Source organism: Podarcis pityusensis (genome assembly GCF_964106645.2).
Source record: "Podarcis pityusensis genome assembly, chromosome: 3".
Taxonomy (NCBI): Eukaryota; Metazoa; Chordata; class Lepidosauria; order Squamata; family Lacertidae; genus Podarcis; species Podarcis pityusensis.
In genome coordinates this window covers 106,719,910-106,741,992 of record NC_138026.1, presented here as the reverse complement: position 1 = coordinate 106,741,992, position 22,083 = coordinate 106,719,910, and the positions used below count along the sequence as shown (strand labels likewise).

General features: G+C 40.0%; 1 protein-coding gene across 9 annotated transcripts in view; it reads right to left on the bottom strand.

Moving 5' to 3' along the window:
* The window catches only part of MAP4K3 (mitogen-activated protein kinase kinase kinase kinase 3), a 65,377-nt gene that overhangs the window by 32,087 nt on the left and 11,207 nt on the right, over positions 1 to 22,083 (bottom strand). For 4 of the 9 annotated variants that reach the window (XM_080998673.1, XM_080998674.1, XM_080998676.1 and 1 more), the window contains exons 3-15: positions 21,307 to 21,397; positions 18,262 to 18,326; positions 14,973 to 15,028; positions 14,101 to 14,148; positions 12,880 to 12,922; positions 12,153 to 12,225; positions 11,416 to 11,547; positions 10,100 to 10,162; positions 9,933 to 10,014; positions 9,361 to 9,471; positions 6,235 to 6,310; positions 5,732 to 5,790; positions 1,258 to 1,320 (exon numbers count right to left, since the gene is read on the bottom strand). In XM_080998673.1, coding sequence (XP_080854799.1) covers positions 1,258 to 1,320; positions 5,732 to 5,790; positions 6,235 to 6,310; positions 9,361 to 9,471; positions 9,933 to 10,014; positions 10,100 to 10,162; positions 11,416 to 11,547; positions 12,153 to 12,225; positions 12,880 to 12,922; positions 14,101 to 14,148; positions 14,973 to 15,028; positions 18,262 to 18,326; positions 21,307 to 21,397 — 962 coding nt within the window. Of the gene's footprint in view, positions 1 to 1,257; positions 1,321 to 5,731; positions 5,791 to 6,234; positions 6,311 to 9,360; positions 9,472 to 9,932; positions 10,015 to 10,099; positions 10,163 to 11,415; positions 11,548 to 12,152; positions 12,226 to 12,875; positions 12,923 to 14,100; positions 14,149 to 14,972; positions 15,029 to 18,261; positions 18,327 to 21,306; positions 21,398 to 22,083 lie in introns of those variants that run through there. The other 5 variants (XM_080998675.1, XM_080998677.1, XM_080998679.1 and 2 more) reach the window with 2 other exon arrangements.

The window sequence follows — 22,083 nt, the reverse complement described above, 5'->3', positions numbered from 1 at the left end:
CCAATGTAGAAATCACTACAAGCTTCCTAAAATCTGCAGAGGCACCAAATATGCCAACTATCTATCTAAAAGACAAGCTTGTTCTCACACTTCTGACATCTCTCTTTTAACTGTACACACAGTTCCGAAATATCTTTGGCGGAAAATCAAGAATGAACTTCCTAATAAGATAGCGTTTGTGAAAACAGATGACGCACAGCACATGTTATGTTTAGTGCAGATGACCGTAAAGTATGTACCAACATGCTATGTGGTTTACTGCTATTAAAAGGAAATTGTTTCCCCTTGAAGAGAGATCACAATTAGTACAAGTTTTGCCAAAAAATTACAGGCAGGGACAGGACAAAAATAAATATATTTTAAAAGAAATTATGTTAAAGTTCAATGTTGCAGGAGTGTCTCAGGAGATGCTATAGAACAATAGCCTAGAGTTATTCTCACAGAGCCAGCTGGAAGCCACCATTAAACTAGGGAAAGAATTACTGGAGCTACAAATACAAATTCTTGAAGGCAGGTTTGTGTACCAAGGCAGAAGAAACAGATAACATCCATCTAAATGGAAGCTGGGGTCCATAGTAAACAACTGAAGTTTTGCTATGTTACCTCGTTAATGCCAAAAGCATTAACATTTTAAGTATTAGGCAAAGGATATTAACGACTAAGATTTGTTTCTACTGCTAAAGATCAAAGGAGAAGAGATTTCTGAACAAAATAATTCTTGGCTAAAATGTTTCGAAAACTAAGTTGCTTTACACAGAACAATTATCCGCAAATATTATTAAATCTCAGTGCTTACTGTTGTACTCATGTTTTAAGTATTAAATAAACAAATGCATGTTGGAAGAGGTGGAAAATAAGATATAGAAGCAATACCTGCACTCCATTTTCTTCAAGCTGATTTCAATCCTTTCCTTCCCAATGAAATTTGTTACCTTTGTTATTTATGTGCTCAAGTTTCTCTCATTATGAAAAAAACTAACCTAGTCAGCAGCTTAGCAATTGTCTTAGCAATTTGTTTTAATATAGTTTTAGTGAAATTACAAAAATCAGTGTGAGAAATGTTAGTATATAAGAATGCAACACTGACATGGGTAATTAAAATCAGTAGCTTTATTATTACGCAAGTATTTGATTAGTAGACCTTTTGACTATTCTACAGATGGCAAAAGCAGCATGACAACTGAACAAAACATTTAACTTTGCAAAACAAAAAAGACGAACAAACACTGACAAAGAAAAAGCAATAGATGAAAATACCAGATTAGATCTTGCAGTGTAGTATATTTCTTCTGAACTGTCCGAAAAATCGTTACTGACGGGCTGTTCATCAGACAAAGACCAGAAACTCAGGTTAATTACTTTTAGACTCAAAAACATCTAAGTACAAAGGGACATTGTTGCACGATAGCTGACTCTGCCATTACCGTTTATTAAAGTGTCTAAAGCTTTACACAATTTAGCAGGTGGATTAGTATAGCCTTTAGATGTTCAACGGTGACTTAAGAAATGCAAGGACTGGTAATAGGTGTACATTTGTTTATACTTCTTATCCTATACGCCAATTTTTTTTTTAAAAAAACACACACATATTTTGTTGTTCTTCCCTGAAAGCTGCAAGCCACAGATTTCCCATCATTTCTGTACTATTATTTCTTACAAAGATTAACAGTCTTCTGTCCGGTCAGCTGCATACCCACAGGCAGTTCCATGTGCCAGGTGGTTTATGGTTCAAAATATGGAACCAGACCAACTTCATAGTTGTAAGCGTATTTACTTCAATGCAAGTTGGTTCCAAGTGTGTTTCACACTGGGGCATATCAATGTGTATTGCATGGGGTTGGACTAGATGACCCTCGGGAGCCCCTTCCAACTCTACAACTCTATGATTGAGTTCTCCCATATTGCTGACAACTGTGTGTTATAAAAATGCTTAACCCCAAACTGTGACTTTATAGGACACTGTGGCCTAGATTCAAAGGACTCCAAAACTAGTTTTGTGAGCCTAACTAGGGGGTTGACTCACTCTTCCTTAAACAGCGGACCCTCATGCCTCATATTACTTTTGAGTCTGCAGCAGAAAGGAAAATAGTTTCCACTAGTCCATGCCCCTTCTTTGAGCCCAGGTAGCTCTTTAGATCCCAGCAGACTCACTTGCATCCAACCAACAAACATTATAGACCTTGGAGCTTCCTTTTAAAAAAAAAAGGTGTGCATAGGAGTTTTAATCAGTAATCTGTCTCCATCTTCCACTGGTACAACAAGATGAGATATGAAGAAGTATATCTCCAACAGAACAAAGCGTTTAAAAGATACTTTTCCAAGAATGGATTTAAAAACCAATTAACTGATTGGAAAGCAAGACAAATGTTGGTAAAGAACAAAGCAGAAGAGAACATGCAGATGAAATGGGTGTTCCTCATGCTTAACTTTCTGCTTACAAAGTCAACCAGTATCAGCACTTAAACTTGTGAGTGAGTGGGGCAAAAACAGGAGCCACTTTAATTGTATTTTATCTGAGTTTTGTCCCTCATGGTCTCAAGACAAATAATCTGTTTTCCAAACACAAACTTTTCCTCCATGCCAGTGTTCTGGGTTCAGATTTTATAACTGCATACAATTACTGATAGGTAAATTGTCACACACAAGTAATTTTCCCACCTATTTTTGGTCTCTCTAATCTGTCCACAGCTCAGGAATAGAGCACATGTTTTGTTTGCAGAAGGTCCTAGGATAAATCCCAGGGACTTCCAGGTAGGGTTGAGAAATAAACCCTCAAAATCAACTGCAGGTCAGTATAGACCATAAGGAACTAGATGGGGGAATAGTCTGGCTCATTTGAAATACATCAGTTTTGTATGCTCCTATCTTGAATAAGAGAGCATGCAATATGGAAGTCACAATGTGGAATACATGGACCACATGTAGTTGAGTAGAACTATCAAAGAGGCTAAGAAAAATACACAGGAGGCCTTGCAAACAACATACAAGATAGGAACAAGCACTTGAGAAAGAGGGAATGGGATGCAAAAAAACAACAAGTCCACACATTGAGAGTCAGTCCTTAAAATAGGTGCAAGGAATGTGAATTAGAAGCCAATGTGAAAAGAAAAACAATACTAAATTGAGTAAATTGTTTTCTAGAAGTACAAATCTTTAAAAAATACAACTATATAACCTGCCTACTAATGGTCTATTGGCTATAATCGTGAAGCAAGAAATAAACTGTGTTTGAGGGCAAATTTCCAGCCCTTGCTCAGAAAGATACGTAATTAGAGACGTGCAAATCTACCATGAAAAACCTGGTAGGCATCCAAATAGAGGTGTTTTTGGGGGGAAATGGTAGAACAGTGGCCTAAGATGTTGAAACTGAGAAAGCTGAAGGAATAGATGAATTTCCTGAAGGAAATTTTAGCAATCAAGATATCTTCCAATATGTATCAGCATGGCTGCTTTAAAGATTATACCAAAGTTACATTTTCTCCAAGGAAAAGTGAAACTACATGGAGATGAAGTAAAATAAGAAATGTCTTTATCATTTTGCTGCATAAAAGTCTTCACGTGTTTCTATCCTGAGAGATAATTAAACACAAGGCCTAAGGACCATCAACGCTCCTCAGAATGAGTTCATGATTTAAGAGAATGCAGCAGCTAATCCAACACTGCCTTGTTGCTCATATCCTGAGTGAGAGATTTGTAGAGTTGCCAGCTCAAAACATGATGCCTGCTGGTACCTTTAAAAGTTAGGAGGCAGTGGAAGAGGATGCAGCTGCCACGCATCAAGTACCATTCTTCTAAAAGACCACACTACCTCCTTGCCTGCTGTACAAAACAAAGCTTCAGCTTCAACCCACACCAGGCAGGGAAAGAAGGGAAAAACAGGAAAGGAGAGCGAAAGAGTCAATTCCTCTTGGCTACCCCAATGTTTAGAAAGCAACAGGCAGAATTGTTGTGCCCTAGCAACTCTTGTTGGGTGCTACCCACTGAAGACATTAGGAAGCAACATTTGCAAAGGGCAGCAGGAAGTAGATTTGTGCCTCCACTGCTTCCTGTGCTAAACGCTTGTTTGTTGGGAGTTCAGAGCTAAGACGACTTGCCACATTTACTACCTATAGTTGGACTCTCTGCTATAACACAAAAATGGCAATTAAATCAACAATGAGCAGGCAAATATCTGGGCACAATTGGATGGAATGAACTGGGACAACCACAAGACTCAAGGGTAGACAGCATAGACATCAGATGCCCAAGACCAAGTTTGCATGGGACCTACCTGAATGCAATTCCCTGCTTTCTCAGTACTTTAATCTTTGCCTTGCAGTATATACTAGCCTCCTGGCCACTGGAATGTATCCACACCGCAGGGTTTCTGTCATATGGCAATCTGGTGTGCAGCCTTCTATTTTTTTGACTACAATTAAGGTTCTGTCTAATGCCATCTCATTGCATAAGGCTCTTTTGTGTTTCCCCCATTGAGTTCTCTGCACTCAAAACTGCTTTCAAACATCTGTCCTCTGCTAACATCCATCTTTCCATACTAATGAGATATCTGACCTTAGATGTACACATAGTGATCAAGCATATAATAGCCATGTTTTTTTAAGTAAGCAAATGCAGAACAAGGGTGGCTAACTTTCTGTGGTTCGAGGAAGGTATGCCAGTAGTGAGTGTGGCCACCTCACAGACTTTCACTCTCAGTGGCACCGGGCGCTTGTGGCTGATTCAGCGACAGCTTCTGCAGAGGGGCAGAGCAAGCTGCCACCATTGTGACTGCAGCAGTTTTGGGCAGCAGCAATGAGCAGCTGACCGCTATTGAGCGCTGGCCAGTGCTCTGGAAACATGAAGGAAACCAGCTGCACTATTATTTTTAAAAAAAGAAACCAGCCCCAATGTTTGGTCAGCATTCAGGAAACAGATGAGTGCCCCTTCTTGTTCCTGAAGCACTTTGACCAGCTCTCAGTGTCACCATGCAAGTCACCCCAATAAAATGGGTAAAATTTGCCATGGGTTAGTGGGCCATTAAAACTGGCTTGGCAGGCTGGGTCTGGCCCATGGACTCATCACCACTGCTGTAAGGCGAGGCGATACTGTAGCGGGTGCAAGAGCAAAGTGATGCACAGCATGCGGGGTGGTGGGGACCCACAAGGAAGACATAAGGAGGAACACAAGTTACATGCAACAAGCCAAAATTGATTCATTCGTCTGATGTATCAGGAAGCTGAGGCTGCATAACAGCCTGCCCCACATAAAACTTGTGAGCTATCAGACTCTGAGCCAAAGACACATAAGTTGTACTTGTGTAAGTTTTGGGCTGCTGTGTTTCGTAGTTACAGGGTCATGGTGACTCACCAGTCCCCCTTTGCTGCAGTAAGCAAAGTGGGTGAGATTTCTACCTAATTGCCAAATTCAGTGGTCCCACCTTATGAGGAAGCTGCTCAACAGCTTTAGAGAAATATATTTAAACAGCAGCACTCAAAATAGCCATAAAACAGGAAGGAAGACAGCTATATCTACTTGTGGGATATTTGCTTAAGAATCAGAAGACAGATCCGATTATGTTTTGAAGGATCCCAAATATTCAGAAAAGAATATTATGCAAATCATAATTTTGAGGTCTTGCACAGATATATACACCATACATATCCACAGGAGTCTACAAGTCTTATGCTCCTAATCACATTTTTTTATATGGCATGATTTCATGCAGCAAAACACATACAACTGTGTTACTCACAAACTCATGATGAGGCTCTGTCTCCTTTCTTAAAGGTGGATCAAATTTTACTTGGCCAACTGTCGAAAAGAATAAATGAAATATTCAGAAGTGAGGTCAAAGCATGTAGATACATAAAATGATGGTAAAAGCCCTTGGAAAACTAGTCAGAAAGGAAGCATCACATACAGTATTGTATCTTTCTAACATGTCTCTGTGTTTTGCAGCTCTTGGCACTTGGTTTCCAATTAGTTTTTCAAATGCTTCATATCCTTGGGAATACAATGAAGCACTGAGGAAACAGAGCCACATGGAAGAATCTAGCTCAGCTATGGGCAGTACAGTTAAGGCAACCAATAGCTATGGAAGTAAAGAAACTATATACTTCTAGCAAGACTGAAATTTTAAATCTATGATCATCTAACATAGACTGGGTGGTAATGTGCTAATACAAATCATCACCACATGTGTGGATATGGAAGACAAATTCACAATTACGTTTGAAAACTTGTGTATGTACTCACAGTTTATTTCAGAGCGTGTTTTTTCTTCTCTCACATTTCTACTTGTCGAATGAATTCTATGAGGCACAAGAAGAGGCTAGGGAAAATATATACATAGTTTAACAAATGAAAAGACAGGTGTTCCATATGCTTCTTGTGAATATTCTTTAAAAACACCTTTACACAAAATTCTGTATATTGAAAATCACTACATATACACAGATATTTATAATGACTGAAACCTCTAGTATGAAATGAGGTTGAAGTTCAACAGAATATCCTCCTTTAGAAGCAGCAGTGTAAAAGCGTCCTGTGAGTTTAAGCAATTTTAAGGCATAACTTAAAATTCAACGGAGAAGGAGAACCTTGTGAGTTTCAGATTAAGATTCCACATTCCAAAAATAGCATTAGCTCCCAGTGGAAAACTACATTCAGATAGAAACCAAGTTTCTATCACTTTATATAAAGTCTGTCATCCACAGGGACATAAATTCTTGGCAGACTGATGTCTACTCCATTGTCTCTATTTATGAGTCTAGACCCGTCACAGCTACTAATGGTATACTATTAATTTTGAAGAAAGCCTTGGGCAAGTCTTTTTTCAATTGAGGGCTGTTTTCTTTCGTTTTTGAAAGAATCCTCCTTTGTCATCAAAGTCACCTTTACTAGTAAGGTATTGCTACTGCAAACGTATTGTTTGGTGGAAACTCTTACGGCAAGGTAGGTTTTAAGTGAACTGCATGAATAGATGCAGACAGACAAGGTGATAGTGACATTCTATTTAGTTTTGTAAGTGCGTGTTCATCAGCAACCAGGATGGCTTGGCAAATGGGTCTCAGGAGGGAACACCGAGGCCAATGGTGGTCGCTAATATCCTCTCCCTCTCTCCTTGTTACCTGTGCATCAGGGCAGCAAGCATGCTATGAATTGTAGCTGTTGTAAACAAAATCTGCCCTTATTCCCTTATGGGGGACACAAGAGCCCTTATAGAGTCCTTTGTAGATTCTCCATCGGTAGGAGAAAATAACAGAGGCCAACCAGAGAATATTGAGAAGCAAAGCAGCTCGTAAGCCTGATCTTTTATTAAAGCTGTTGCAGCAGGGTGCTCCCCTCACACGGAGGACAGAGGAGGACCCAGAACAAAGGTGTGCCTGCCCTTATATAGACATTTTAAATTCTTTGCCCTGGAGCTCAAGACCACCCCTCCATACATACATCACAGAAGGGGTGTAACCCAAGACCACCCCCCACAAACCTAATACCTACATCACAGAAAAGGTTGTCTACAACAGAAATTTGAATGTTGTTGTTTTTCCTGTCTGCCAGGTTATCTGATAATGCCTTATCTGATTGCCTTTCCTGGTAGTCTGGCCATTCGTTTGAAATGGTGATTACCCAATTCCTGAGACAATGGGAAGGTTCCCTCAGCCCCTCCCTCCTTGCAGAGAAAACATTTGGTCAGTTTGGGAGTCAAAATGGTTTCAGGACGGTCTTCCTGTGCTGCTCCAGACATGTGGTCCACATATCTATGTACATGCTTGGTTGGTACCTTTATGAACCTTTATTTTATTTTTTATGACCTTAAATTTTTTATTACATAGCAACAGTGAAGATTACAGCCACCGGCTGAAAAAGGGACCCTTACCTTCAATTTAGTAAACTGATTTGGGGGGAGGGGCCTGCTCTGGAGGCACCTTGCCCAGGGGCTAGCTCTGCTTTACCGCCAGTTTCTCTACTTAGCTCCCCCAATATGGGTGCATTGTAAATTTGTTGGGGCGCTAGTGGAGAATTACAAGTAGAAACCATTCCAGAAGTTAGGCTGTCAGCAAAACTGAAGTTATAAAACCTGAAATAAAGATTTTGCTAGATAGGCGTTTAGACGAGACACTGAACTACAGCCCCCTCTAGCAACCTAATGCATTCATCTCAGTGTTATAGGGATTAAATCCAAGTAAGCTTCAGGATGCATCCTGAAGGGTAAAGCAGCCTAAGCTAGCTAAGAATGTATCCCAGCTTCACATTGTAATTAGCCACTAAAGATTTTCCTCTAATGCTGCTAAGTGGCATCCTTATCAGGCAATCAAAAACAAGCCACCAGTTCAATACAAGGCCTGGAAACTGCCTTATTGTTTCAGATAACTAGTTTGTGGAAACAGATGAGGAAGTGTCCTAAGCTCCGTAAGCAATGATGTAGTAGCAAGTAATAATTTAAGTGTGAGCATCTTCAGAAATGCTTAGGCTGCAAAGAGCTCCAGCTCAGTGAATTCATGGCAAATGAGGGGGCTGGAAGATTGTTTTCCTACAGTACAGTAAAAGTTTTGGCTACTTTGAGTCTAAAGAGTGGACAAGGTTCACAGAATCTCTAACTCTTTCAATATTTTTTTAGACAACTAAAATGTGCATTGTCAATATATACTTATGCAAACCTTAACATGGGAGATAACCCACAGCACACACCCCATGCAATGATGGGAGATACAATGGTAACGAACTGCTTGGAGCTATAGAAAAGCCTGTAGCACACTATTCTGAGCAGTGCTAGTGTCTGTTGAATGGCCTCTGGGCTCTGTGGTGTCTCAGAGACCAGCTAAGTTTGGGGACCTGAGGATGAGGGCAAGAGAAATTGTGCCCATTGTCTGGCATTTATTGTTGAGTTCAGCTAGTAAGCAGAATCAGTGCAGCATAGCAGCTAAAGAGCACGAGTCTGGTCTCTTTGGGTAAGTCACTCTCTCTCAATCCAAGATTCCTTTCTCACCAGTTTCACTCATTCATGAGACAAGTTCTAGAAATACATATATTCACAACCACCTTCCTTATCCTCACATTACCTGACATGGGGAAGGTGTCTCAGATATAGCTCAGATGTTTTACAGTGGTACCTCGGGTTACATACGCTTCAGGTTACAGACTCCGCTAACCCAGAAATAGTACCTCGGGTTAAGAACTTTGCTTCAGGATGAGAACAGAAATCATGCTCCGGCGGTGCGGCAGCAACAGGAGGCCCCATTAGCTAAAGTGGTGCTTCAGGTCAAGAACAGTTTCAGGTTAAGAATGGACCTCCGGAACGAATTAAGTACTTAACCCGAGTAACCACTGTATTACAAAACTGCAAATGCACTGACATCTATAAGAAAGAAGTATTCTCACCTCAGGATCATCATCATCAAAATCATGATAGGTGGAATGATCAGGATTATTCATTTTATCCAACAGTTCAATAGCAAGCGTCCGGGTCAAGGGCTGGGTAACAAAAGGATGCTAAAGAGACATAATGAAGCAGGAGAGAAAGCAAATGGAATTTGCACTAGAATTTGAAAATTTTAACATAGACAGAAGTTGGGCGAGCTCCCTAAAACCAACAGTAAAAACAATGTTTAAGTCTCCCCAAGGTTATCAAGGCAAAGTTCAGTCAAGTGCTCACTTTTCCTGCCCACTCCCATATGGGAACACACAGACTAAAGAAAGAAGGAGCAGCTCATATGATTCTATGTATAGGGGAGGAAATCAGATAAACAAAAATAGGTGCTCCATAGGGCCTCGGCACACCAATCGTTGAACCAACCGGATACTGTATAACATAATACGCCACCCCAACCTACTGGTTCCCCCCACCAGGAATGATCTGCCTTGGCACCTCCTTATGGAAGGTTTCTTCACATAAGGACAATACTACAGACAGCATTTTAACACAGTGGAAAACAATAAAACATAAGTTATACCTGTAATAGTTTTTCAGCTGTGGGTCTTTTCTTAGGATTCTTTGTAAGTGCCATTTTCACAAAATGGTGGAAGCTATTTGACCTTTAAAATGTAATTGCAAGCTTTAGAAGGTTATTTGGTGAATACAATAATTAATACAGTGTGGCTATATAACAAAGGTATTTACCATTTCATTTTGTCCTTTAGCTTGGGAGACTGAAAGTTGCTTTTTGTCATTAGAAAGAGTGCTCTGAAAAGCAAGAACAGTTGTTACTTGCTATTTAAGAACTACAAAATCGATATTATTTTATATCCAGGAACAAAAACTCTGAGATGCCTTCAGTAGGGGAAATTTTTTTTGTTTAAAAAGGAAACAAAAACAAAAAACACCCCACTCTATCAATGGGCCAATAACATTCAGGTAGAATGAACAAGGCAAGAATAGCATCTATCTGATTTACATCATAAATTAAATGCAACAGCAATCTATCTTGGGTTTTTTAAAAAAATGTTGAGTGTCTTTGATGACAGGGGTACCTATAGTTATTTGAGGCCTTACTGTTTGGTTCTGTAAAGACCCTGTGCACCTGGAACACAGCTTCTGTAGGGCTCTTGCAAATGCGACTCTCATTTCCCCCATCAGCTGCCTTGGCATGTGATCTTCTGAGAGCTGTGCAATAGCCAAAGCTCTTCAGCTGTTACAAGCAGCACTCTTGATGGCTCTTCTTCAGGCCTCTAGCATACAGGCTACATCAGGCATAGGCAAACTCGGCCCTCCAGATGTTTTGGGACTACAATTCCCATCATCCCTGACCACTGGTCCTGTTAGCTAGGGATGATGGGAGTTGTAGTCCCAAAACATCTGGAGGGCCGAGTTTGCCTATGCCTGGGCTACATCTATTATGTGATAGCTCAGGAAGAATTGTCAAAAGGATGCTACTAGTAATTTGCAGGACATCTACTACTGAATGGCTGAAGTGGGTTGAAGCACACTCAGAAGACAGCATGTGTGGTGCAGGGGAAAGGAAGGTAAACCAAAAGCTCCTGAGAGACCGGAAGTCACCACTGCTGCCCATGTCTGAAGGTTCATTTTTCTATCCCTCTATTGTCTCTAGCTAAGCAGGCTTTTATGATAACCGAATATCTATTTTGGAAAGAGACTTTAGAAATGGCAACCACATAAACCCTGTATCATACAGCCTTAAAGTAAGAGAACTATCCCCGTCCACATTTTTCATATTTGAAACTGTTCCAGAGCGCTTTCCTAGAGACATAAGGAAGAAATAAAAGGAAAGAATCACACCTTTCCTTCTTTTTCCTTCCTCTATCAAACAGTTGCCAAAGCTGACTGTGCAGGCCATCTGTCAATGGACAGAAAAATGCAAACATGCAGGCAGGTTCTGTATTCTGTGGTTAGTACGTTCCTTTTAAGAAAACCTGAAAATCACATGTATCGTCTCGTAGTTATTTTCCTATTTTCCAGCTTTACATACATTTACCAACCTCATTGGATGCAAGTCAAACATAGGGGGCTGAAGTTCTGCTAGTTCTATAGCAGTTATTCCAACAGCCCATAGGTCACAGAGCTGATTATAGCCACCCTTCCTTTCAACTGCAGCAACTTCAGGGGCCATCCTAAAAATCAGAGAACACTAGATTGGAATATGCAGCAAGTTCTAATCCTTAAATTTTGGAAACACAATGCAGCCCAAGCAATTTTCAATAAATTTCAGTGTTAATCTCCCTGTTGTTCATTACACTTTTAATTAAGCCACACACAGCAAATGCCCTCCTACCTTCACGCGTCCCAATGCCAGGTCAAGGTTGCTGTTTTTCCACTTTGCCTGCCAACATTTCAACCGGCTATTCTAATTGTATCGTTAACATTTTACAACATTTATCTCCATGCTACAATATCTATAAATACACACCCACACCTACACCCTCAACTGCTTTTGAGGACTCTTTCTTTTGGGTAATTGGCAACCATAACTTTGCCCAAGTACTGTGTGAAGATTGAGAAAGACATGCCTACTGCAAGTCCTTCAAAAATGAATCCACAATCCATGCTGAATCCCCTACTGCCCAAATGCTGATCGAGCGACAACCCACAAATCCTGATTCTGTCATCTCAAATGTTACACAATTCATAAAGGTTTCCCCATCCACTTCAAGATAAAATGCAGCTCAAGTTATATTTTTATCCATGCAATAAGTATTACTAAAGAAAGGACAATTACCAATATGGTGTTCCAATGAAAGATTTCCTTTTAGCAATTGTAGCTGTTATTTGTGCTGCTACTCCAAAATCAGCTGTAAAAGATTTGCAGGCAATGTGATGTAATAATTAACATGCTTATTGTAACAAACAGAACAGTCAGAGTTTTATGCAGTCCAGATATTTACAAACTGGTTGGAACAACTTTTGAAAGCCTTTTTAATCTTTGTTTCATATTTCCCTCTAACTATGCAATTATCCTCAAAGTGCAAGAAAGGCCACATTAAGCAATTCCTTCCCATTTCTAAGACAATTAGTCTTTTCATTTTGAATGGGCTACCTTGCAGCCTGCTCCTGCACCCTTCTATTTCTTCCTTCTATTGTCTTCATTTAAACTGTACAATAAATACTGGTCACCATCCAAAAGGGATTCTAAGTGTATGCAGGTGAAAAATTCACATACAAACAAAGCTTTCTAGTTTCCAGCCCCGCAAGTTCTGACAGCTGAAGAGGAAAGCCTTCTTTGAAAAAGAAAAAGATGAACAGCAGCTTATCTCTGCAATCATTCTGGTAAAAACTTCAAAGCAAAAACTTGCCAGGCACACATACAACTTCTTTGGATTGTGACTGTACGCTTTCTGCTTTCCTAAGCAAAGCTACAAATAATGATACAATACTTCGCTGCTCAACCATCTGGATGATCGTACTACAACATATAGCAAAGTGTATATAGAAGTGAACGTACCTACCTAATTTCACATAGCCGTTATCAGTTAAAAGAATATTTGCTCCCTGGAGGGGGGAAATGGCAACAGACAGCTTTTTAGACTTCATGTTCTTTTAACTGTTTTGACACAACGAACATGCTACTTAACATTCAGAATATAAATGCTAGGAATGGAACAAAACTATAGTGCCATTCTTGCATATATTTTTTAAAAAAGGATAGCAACTATAGAACCATATTTGCAAACGTAAAGAGAGGGGTGGCAAGCAATACCCACCCTCAGGGTGATGATTACAGAGCTGTCCACCCTCATATCAAGACAAATTGGAACCAATGCCATAAATAGGATATCCTAATTGGAATATATGTCATCATGAAATATGGCACAACAACATTGCTTTATTTTATTAAGTTAAACTGGAACTAAGTATACTTCTGCAAAGTATACACTTTGGCTCTTCTTTGCGAGTAAAATAGCATTTTGGGTACAACAAACCACAGATATCCTTTACAAGATGTTGTTCAAACAGAAATAACATATGGTGCTTCCCTAAAATCATCAGCTTGAATCCTCATTAGCCCAAGCCAACTTCAGTTCGTAAACCCCCTTCACAGGTCACCCCTGAGGTTTGACAGACCCTGTAAGAATGGCAGGTTGATTTCACCCAAGGTGATTTCAGTCGCTAATGTAAATCAGTGATTCCTCCTCCCCCTGCAACCTCCAGCATCAGTTCACAGAGACCTTCAACTCCCAGTGTTCCAAACCCAGGGAGATGAAGGATAGTACTTTCTTCAAACTGTCAAACCTTGGTATAGATCCAGAAAAGCTTGGGCACAATGGAACTTTCTTGATCTCTTTCCTTTCTGCACTCCCCAGAGTTATTCCTAAGGTAGGAGGGCCTTCTGGAATATCACAGGACTGCAACACACACCCCTTAAATAGGAAAGTGTCTTCTGCTTATGCAAGGGGAACTCTAGATTCCACTTTATGTCTTCATCAATTTAAACTGTATTTTGCATCATCCACATGCAACACAGATATAATCCCACAGGAACAGAATAGCCATTATAACATAACTGAAACAAAACCTCTGCCAAAGCACTTCACTAGACCTTTTAAAAGGACATTTCTGCCTCCTCCATACAATACATTTATATGATTCCAATTTTTAAAACTGATGGGACTTAAAATCATATTTCATGATTAACATTTTAACATGAAACAATTCAAAGAATCACCTACCTTTATGTCTCTGTGCATTTTTCCTCTACTGTGAAGGTAATATAATCCCTATAGTTAAAAAAAAAAAGCCATTGGAAAAAGTTGCCTGTGTAAATTCATGTTTTATTCTATACAGGGGGAAAACCAACTCGATGAAAAAAAGCTAAATGGTGTCTCTGCTATGTGTCTTGATTGTATTTTCATTCACATCACTGCAGGACCAACCTACATTTGAAAGGCTGACAGAAGGAATAAGGAAGGAAGCGGAAACAAGACAGGTTCACTCTCTCCTTTCAAGGCAAAAAGTCGGCAGTGAACATCTTCAAAAAAGCGTCTCAGATGACTCAAATTTAGGCAACAGCAAAAACCATGACAGAAGCCCATAGCTATACTGAAGCCTGCAATCGTAGGTAGTGCACTTATGTTCCTTCCTTCTGAGCAAATGTGTTTGGAATTTGGGTGCTGCTTGTACTGGTGGTTCAACAGCAAATACAAATAATCAGAAGTACGCAGGAATCTTTTGTGAGCTACAGAGCAGTACATCTGATGCCTAAGGTTCTAAGCCATAAGATAGGTATGTCTCCCTGCAGCACCCTAAGCCAACACACACATATGTAATACATAGGCAAACGCATAAGCTTCAGCACTGACTCCTTTGTGGGGGAGGCAACTAAGAACTGGACAAGAAAAATATGTAGCAAATTTGGCTGGGAAACCCAGCCAGATGGGTGGGGTATAACAAATAAATAAATAAATAAATATCAGCAGAGCAATACCTAGAATTAATGAACAATTCCGCATCTGTTGGTATTCAGCAAAAGCATGGAGACTTATCTTTTTTCCCTCCAGATTATTTCTATGCCAAAGGCTAACAATATAAGAAGAATATTCACCTGTAGTGTTTCTCTGCTAACATAAGCAATTTGCTGCTCTGAAAGAGGTCCAGTTACTAGAAGAAAAGAGCCCCCCCCCAACAAAAAATTAGAATGTTCACCACAATTTCACTGTTACTCTTTAACACCTCACTGCAATTTCGTTCCCTTATCGTTTCTCACATGCGTGTGCATGCACACACACAGTTAATATTCCTAGCCCAGAAGCAGAAGAAATACCACCACTTCACATTTTGCCAGAAAGCCAAGACAGGCTCACATATAAGGATTTTGGCTGGAATTCGTAGTGATGCTCCAAAGGACCAAGGCACAATTCTGTTTGGAGGATGTCTTACCCCTTTTGCCCAGATTAGAAAAACATAACAACAATGTTTTTCACGTACTGGGTCCCAAAGCGTGAAACTCCCTACCTCCATATATTGGCCTTTGTTTCTCCCTACTCACCCTTACAGTGCAGCTGCAAACAACCCCTTTTTTGTTCTATACTTGGCTTTCAAGAGTTGCCTTTGTTTTCCTTTCCATATCTTTCTTTTGCGACGTTTCTCCCTTTTAAAGAACTTGCTTGGTATTTTAGGATATTTTATTATTTCTGTAAATCCTTGTCTATTCTTTCTCAGGCCCCCAAGAGTGATCTGGTGGTGGGTGGGTGGGTGGGTGTATCTAAACAGTCCAAACTCTCAGGTTCTACATACTTTAGAAACTATGATCAGAGTACCATGAGCTCGGTTTCTTGGAGGGGGGAGTTGTGGAAGATTATAATCAGATGATCTAAACTGAACTCTAGATGTGGCTAACATGGAACAAGTTGTAAGAACTATTCTGTCTAAGAATCTCATGGAAATACATAGAAGATTGTGCTTAAAATCTTTTGGATTTTACGACTTGCATATCTAACGGTTGACACTGGCCTGGGTGAGAGAAACAGCTTGGAAATTAATTAAGAAGCAGAATATTTCACTCTTTTAAAAAGCAGGTTTGCAGCCAAAATCAGTAGTAACAGGAAAGCATTAGCTCCCGACATCTGTTCAGCCACACACGTAAAATAAGCTCATTTCCTAACACACAGGTGGCACCATCACAAGGACACCATCAATCACTGTGTAACAGAGAAACACAGGAATGACGAGGCCTAACGAAATAACACAATATGCCTGTAGCAGAGAAGAACTCTCTTCTTTGTCAAGCATAAAAGAGTGACACAGCTTGAGTAACAGAAAGGTCACACTATCATTCAACGGGAGGGGAAACCCTCCACTTTCCCTCCCTGTGAATTTTGTTCAGCTATTGCAAGTGGAGAAAATGCCGTCTAGAGAAATAAGGGGAGGAGATTAGCAAGAATAGCAGGGAAACTGCTTTGCAGCCCAGCAGAACCCCAGCCAATAACAATATGCTGTGGTGTGTCCAGGTTTCTGCTGAAATATGACCAAGCATCATCACTGGGTTAAATCCCTTCCATGCTGTGCAAATAACACTTTTGAGTGGGGCCGCACTCTGTGACGCTGGGCACAGTTTGGGGCAGCAACTCTGCCTTCAGCATACTGAAAACTTTACCACACTAGACGGGCCAAACAAGCTTGTTACCAGGGTACATGTTATATTAGTAAGTCCACACACGTGGCATATTATACTCAATAAGGAGATTTGGTTGGCATTTTCCAAACCCTGCTGTATACTTGACTAGCAGAGAAAATCAAAACATTCAACTATTCAACATTTAATCTAACAAGATTAAATGTCTCTGATAAACTTTGCTGAGCAATAAATAACAATGTTGGGATTCTAAGCATACTTTCATGTTGCTGTTTTTACCACTAATTGACTTGTTCCCCTGTTAGAACTGTTTTCAAATTTTGTTGCAATTTATCTATTTACAAGAGGAACCTGAAACAAAATGTTGCATCATATCCTCCTTTCTGTTTGGGGTTACAGACATCTATTCCATTCAAGCAGGGCATTCCACTTTCTCTTTTCCAACAGACACTTGGAACTAGGTGGTTAGTAAACATGATCAGTCCTCACTGAGATGTTCCCTAAGGACAGTGGTACTTCGGTTTACGAACTTAATCCATTCCAGAAGTCCATTCTTTAACTGAAACAGTTCTTAAACCGAGGCGTGCTTTCCCTAATGAGGCCTCCCACCGCCAGTGCCCTTCCACCGTTCGGATTCCATTCTTAGGCCGAGGCAAAGTTCTCAAACCAAGACAATATTTCTGGTTTTGCAGAGTTCATAAACCGAATCGATCATAAACAGGACTGTTCTTAAACCGATGTACCACTGTATAACAGTTCTTCCCTATTGTTTCTCAGAGGCCCCATTACGGCTCCACTTCTGTTGGCACTTGCCAACTGAGTTTTGTTATTAGAGGGAGCCATCTGTAAGCTGCTTTGAGTTTGATATTATAACAGAAAGGCAGGAAACGAAATGTAAAAACAAACATATTAAATTCCACTGAGAGCAATAGGACTTAATTGTGCCTAGGATAAGGTTGCAAATATTTCACTATCACATATCCAGAAACCAACAAGGATTGTTACAAGATGTGCAGAATTTCAGGTCAATTTACTTGTTTCACAGTTTTTATTTAAGGGATGGTGGTGTGCAAAGAGACTCTACTATTATTAAAACATAGATGACTGTTGAATATATTAAGGTAAAATGGAAGTTTAGAAGTGGCTTATCCATCCTCTAATCTCCTGTAACCTGAGTGTTTTACATAACTACCTTCTTACAACTATAACCAACTACAAGCTTTCATAACTGCCAGTGCTGAAAGCAAAACAAGGTAATATTCAGAAAAAGAATTGAGGCAGAAGGGCTCTTATACTGAGCAGTTATTAGTCAATGAATATTCATATTACAGTGGTACCTTGGTTTACAACCATAATCCGTTCTGGAGGTCCGGTTGTAAACCAAAACAGGTTGTAACCCAAGGCGCTCTTTCGCCAGTGGGGCTTCCCCCCCAAAATTGGTTGTAATCCTAAAAAAAAAAAGGGTTGTGATCCAAAAAAAGGGACATGCACTTCCGGGTTTGATGCGGTTGTAATCCAAAACGGTTGTAATCCAAAGCGGTTGCAAACCAAGATACCACTGTATCAAGTCAAGAGGCTTGGCCTGTTATTTTGTGGTGCCTGTAGGCTATATAAGTCATACATTGTATAGATTTTCTTGGCTTTAAAATAAACTTTTCTAGGTCCAATCTGGAATTATTAAAGGAGTCAACAGAGCCCTCTTAATTTTCCACCTTCTAGCTGCAGTTCCCAAGAAGAATTACACCTCTCCTTAACTTACCATGGTAAATGTCCTGCAATGAACCGCCTCCACAGAACTCCATGCAAATCCACAGTTTATCACGTCTAAAAATCAAATTTTATTAGTTTTGCATATTTATAAACAATAAATAAATGGTTAGCAATGGCAACTTTGCCCTACTTTTTGGATAAGCACTAAAGGCTGCACCTTTTGCCCTGTACAACTCTCCCTTCTCTATCTCCTGCAGCGAACTCCAAAACTGACCAAGAGTGCTCTCCTCTTTGAATTGGGCACCACATCCATATTCAGAAGTGTTCTCTGTCACTGATACATAACTATGGGATTTTCTTCTTGGAAGAGGTGCTGAAGTAAATTATGCAATACCATTTGGGAGTGGCATTTCAATGGCCAGACTTTGGAGGACTGGTTGGTATTTCATTCTATTAGGATTTTTCTCAGTTTTCTACTTTCAATGCTTACACTTCTGGTTTTAAAATGATGTAACCAATCTACGGCCTTCAGAGTAAGCAGGAAAAAAATCTAAAATAAATACAAAACCACATAAGGCAGCACATAACACACCGACATGGTTCAAAATGCTGTCCAAATGCAGAAGTTGAGACACAGTAACAATTAAATACGCCACACAATGTAAAAAAAGATGCAGGACACATCTAAATAATTATGCTGCATCTCAGCTTCCTGGCTAATTTACTATATTTGCCACAAATGTAACAGCACACATTCTTTCATTCTGATAAAACTGCAAACTAGTCACACAAGAATTGCCTTGCTATTTTAGGAAACTGCAGTTCCTTCCAGATCATGTAGAGTCTTAACAAGGGAAGTCTCTGGGCCTTTTCTACCTCACTGTTAAGCAGGGAAGTTCATATTAGTAGGTTTTAAGTGAAACATGGAATTTGATGCCTAGCATTACACAAAGAGAAAAGAGACAAAGAGATAGCTCACTTGGTAGAACATGAGACACAATCTCGGGGTTGTGGGTTTGAACCCCAACTTGAGCAAAATATTTCTGCATTGCAGGGGGGTGGATAGATGATCCTCGTGGTCCCTTCCCAACTGTACAATTATATGAGTCTATAAATTGCATGGTTTTCATGAATAAGGAATTTAGGATGTCGGAATTCAACGGAATTCATGCCTCAATGAGCCTTCACTAAAAAGCTAGCCTGATTAAACTCAATGAGTCTTAAGAAAACGAGTATGAAACAGCTTTAATTAAACTGCTGAAGGTAAAAATATCTTCAGCTAAGGTTCAACAGCCATGTCAAAAATGTGGTTAAATTCAATCATAAACGGTCCCGGAAACATTCAAAGCAGCATATTTAGGCTTGATGTACTCTGAGTAGTTCCAATGAGAGTTTAGAAGGAACTACTCAGGGAACATCTTTATAAACATCTTGGATGAAGGAATTGAGAAGATGCTTAGCCAATCTGCAGATGACACCAAACTGGCAGGGGTAGCTATTGCAGCAGAAGACAGAATCAGGATTCAATATGACCTTAACAGATTGGAGAACTGGGCCAAAGCTAACAGAACGGATTTCAACAGGGACAAATGTAGGGTTCTACACTTAGGCAGAAAGAACCAGCTGCACAAATTTAAGATGGGGGACACCTGGATTGCCAGTAGTACATGTGAAAATGATCTAGGGGTCTTAGTAGACCATCAGCTTAACAAGAGTCAACAGTGTGATGCAGCAGCAAAAAAAAGTGAATGCTCTTCTACAATACATTGACAGAAGTATAGTATCCAATTCGATGGAAGTAACAGCACCACTCTATTCTGCCTTGGTCTGGCCACATCTGGAATATTGTGGAGCTGTCTCAATACATTGTTGGCCCAACACATGTGGCTGGACTTTGAATGGGTAATCTGGCCTTTGAAATATATATCATTAGGAGCTACCCAATTAACAAGGCTGTAATTTGCTTTAACAGATTTTAATATTGTATTTTTAAATTGTTGTAACTCGTCTGGGGACCTTATATGGTGAAGGTGGATAAGAAATCTAATAAAAATACAAAGACTCTTCCATGAATAGGATGACTCCACCTGTTCACAGAGGCACACCATTTAATACAACCCTTTATCTGAACCTCAGCCTTAATACATCAAAGCAACACTGTCAACTGCGTATCTATAGGCCAATGGTCACAATAAAGAATCTCAACAATGAAGTGATTCATAATTAAGTAACAAGACATTTCTAAACTGTAATAAAACAGGCATAACTGTGACAGTTAATTAGGACGATCAACTCTGCCCCACCCCTGACAAGTCTCTTGTACCTACAGCTAGAGACATTTGGAAATTTGGCAAGAGGGGTTCCCACACACACCAGCCCATCACAACAATGATAACTGAATACCAAGAAGAGCTTCACTTGATACATTTCTGCTTTTCTGGCCAAGAAGCCATGCCTAAGGAAAAGCTGACAACCTGATTAACAAGAGAAACAGCTGGAGAGGAATGTCTTGGTCTTTAACGCAATACAGAGAAAGTGCTCGCCAATACAGGAAAAGTACTCTGCAGAAGTATAATAAGGATTTGTTCAACTGAGGGATGATAGCATTAATTAATTAGCCAGCCGTGACTGATTAATTCTTTGATTACAGATTAAAAGGATCAACTGTACTCTCAAAGCAAAAGACTCCATCTGGCTCCTCCACTCTGACTAGGTTCCATCTTCATCCTTCTTCGTGCTGGAGGAGAAGTACCCATGAAGCCCAGGGAAATGGCGTAGAGCAATGAGGCAAGAACTTGTGATGGGGAGAAGAGAGCCTACATAATCGTTTTCCAGAAAAAGGATTATCGTGCCCTCTGTATACTCTAGGGCAGGAACCACCAAGGAGTTTGAAGTGATTTGCTATGGATATGAGAAAACAGACAAAACAAACTCCCTAGGGAGTGCAGCATGCCACGGATAATTAAAACTTGGTACTGGCAAATCCCCCCCCCCCGATGCCCCCCACCATCCAAATTCAGGGTCATAATAGGTCTTTTATTTTTGCAAGCAGCCAAGAATTCTTAGAAGAATAAAATACACCATAAAAATATACCTGAGATAGCTGCCAAAATAAGCAACAATGTTTGCATGCTTACAGTCTTTCATCATAATGATTTCCTGCTGCACAACAGCAAAATCTTCGCCTACAAAAGAGAGCACGTTTTTTAGTAACTCAGTAAGGGATGATAACAATAAATACTGGCTTACCTTAAAAGGCTGTGGTAAGGCTTACCTAGACAATGCATGTGTAATAACCTTCCATTCTTAAAATACACTATATAAAGAGAATTATTCTCCCCCCTCCCTGTTATCAATAACCCACTTATTCAGATTTTCTGAAAAAACCCTGAAACAATCCTAAGCAATTGCTTTCAAGAGTTCTTGTGTTGGAGTAGTTAAGAGTGTCAGACTACGACGTGGGAAACCAGGGTTCAAATCCCAGCAACCATGAAGCTCACAGGATGACCTTTGGTCAGTCACTTTCTCATGGCCTAACCTAATTTGCAGTGTTGCTGCAATCCAAAGGGTTTGTTTAAATGCCCTGCCCTAGGCTGAATTCCCTTCTTACTGCCCTTAATATTTAAGGCAGATTTGCATGACATGCTGACATCACAGCACAGGAAGGTCTCTCTGCCTCAGAGCAGTAGATGCTGCTGCTGGAGAAACACCAGAGATAATCTGCCTACAGTTTACGTATATGCACATGGGGTTTCTGTTTTGGCAGTAGATCTATGCTGAATACCAGGTCTAGTTCCTTCTTCAGTCCTGCTATACATGCAACACTTTCCTGCATGGATATTATTTATATGCAGGAAAAATTGCATGGATA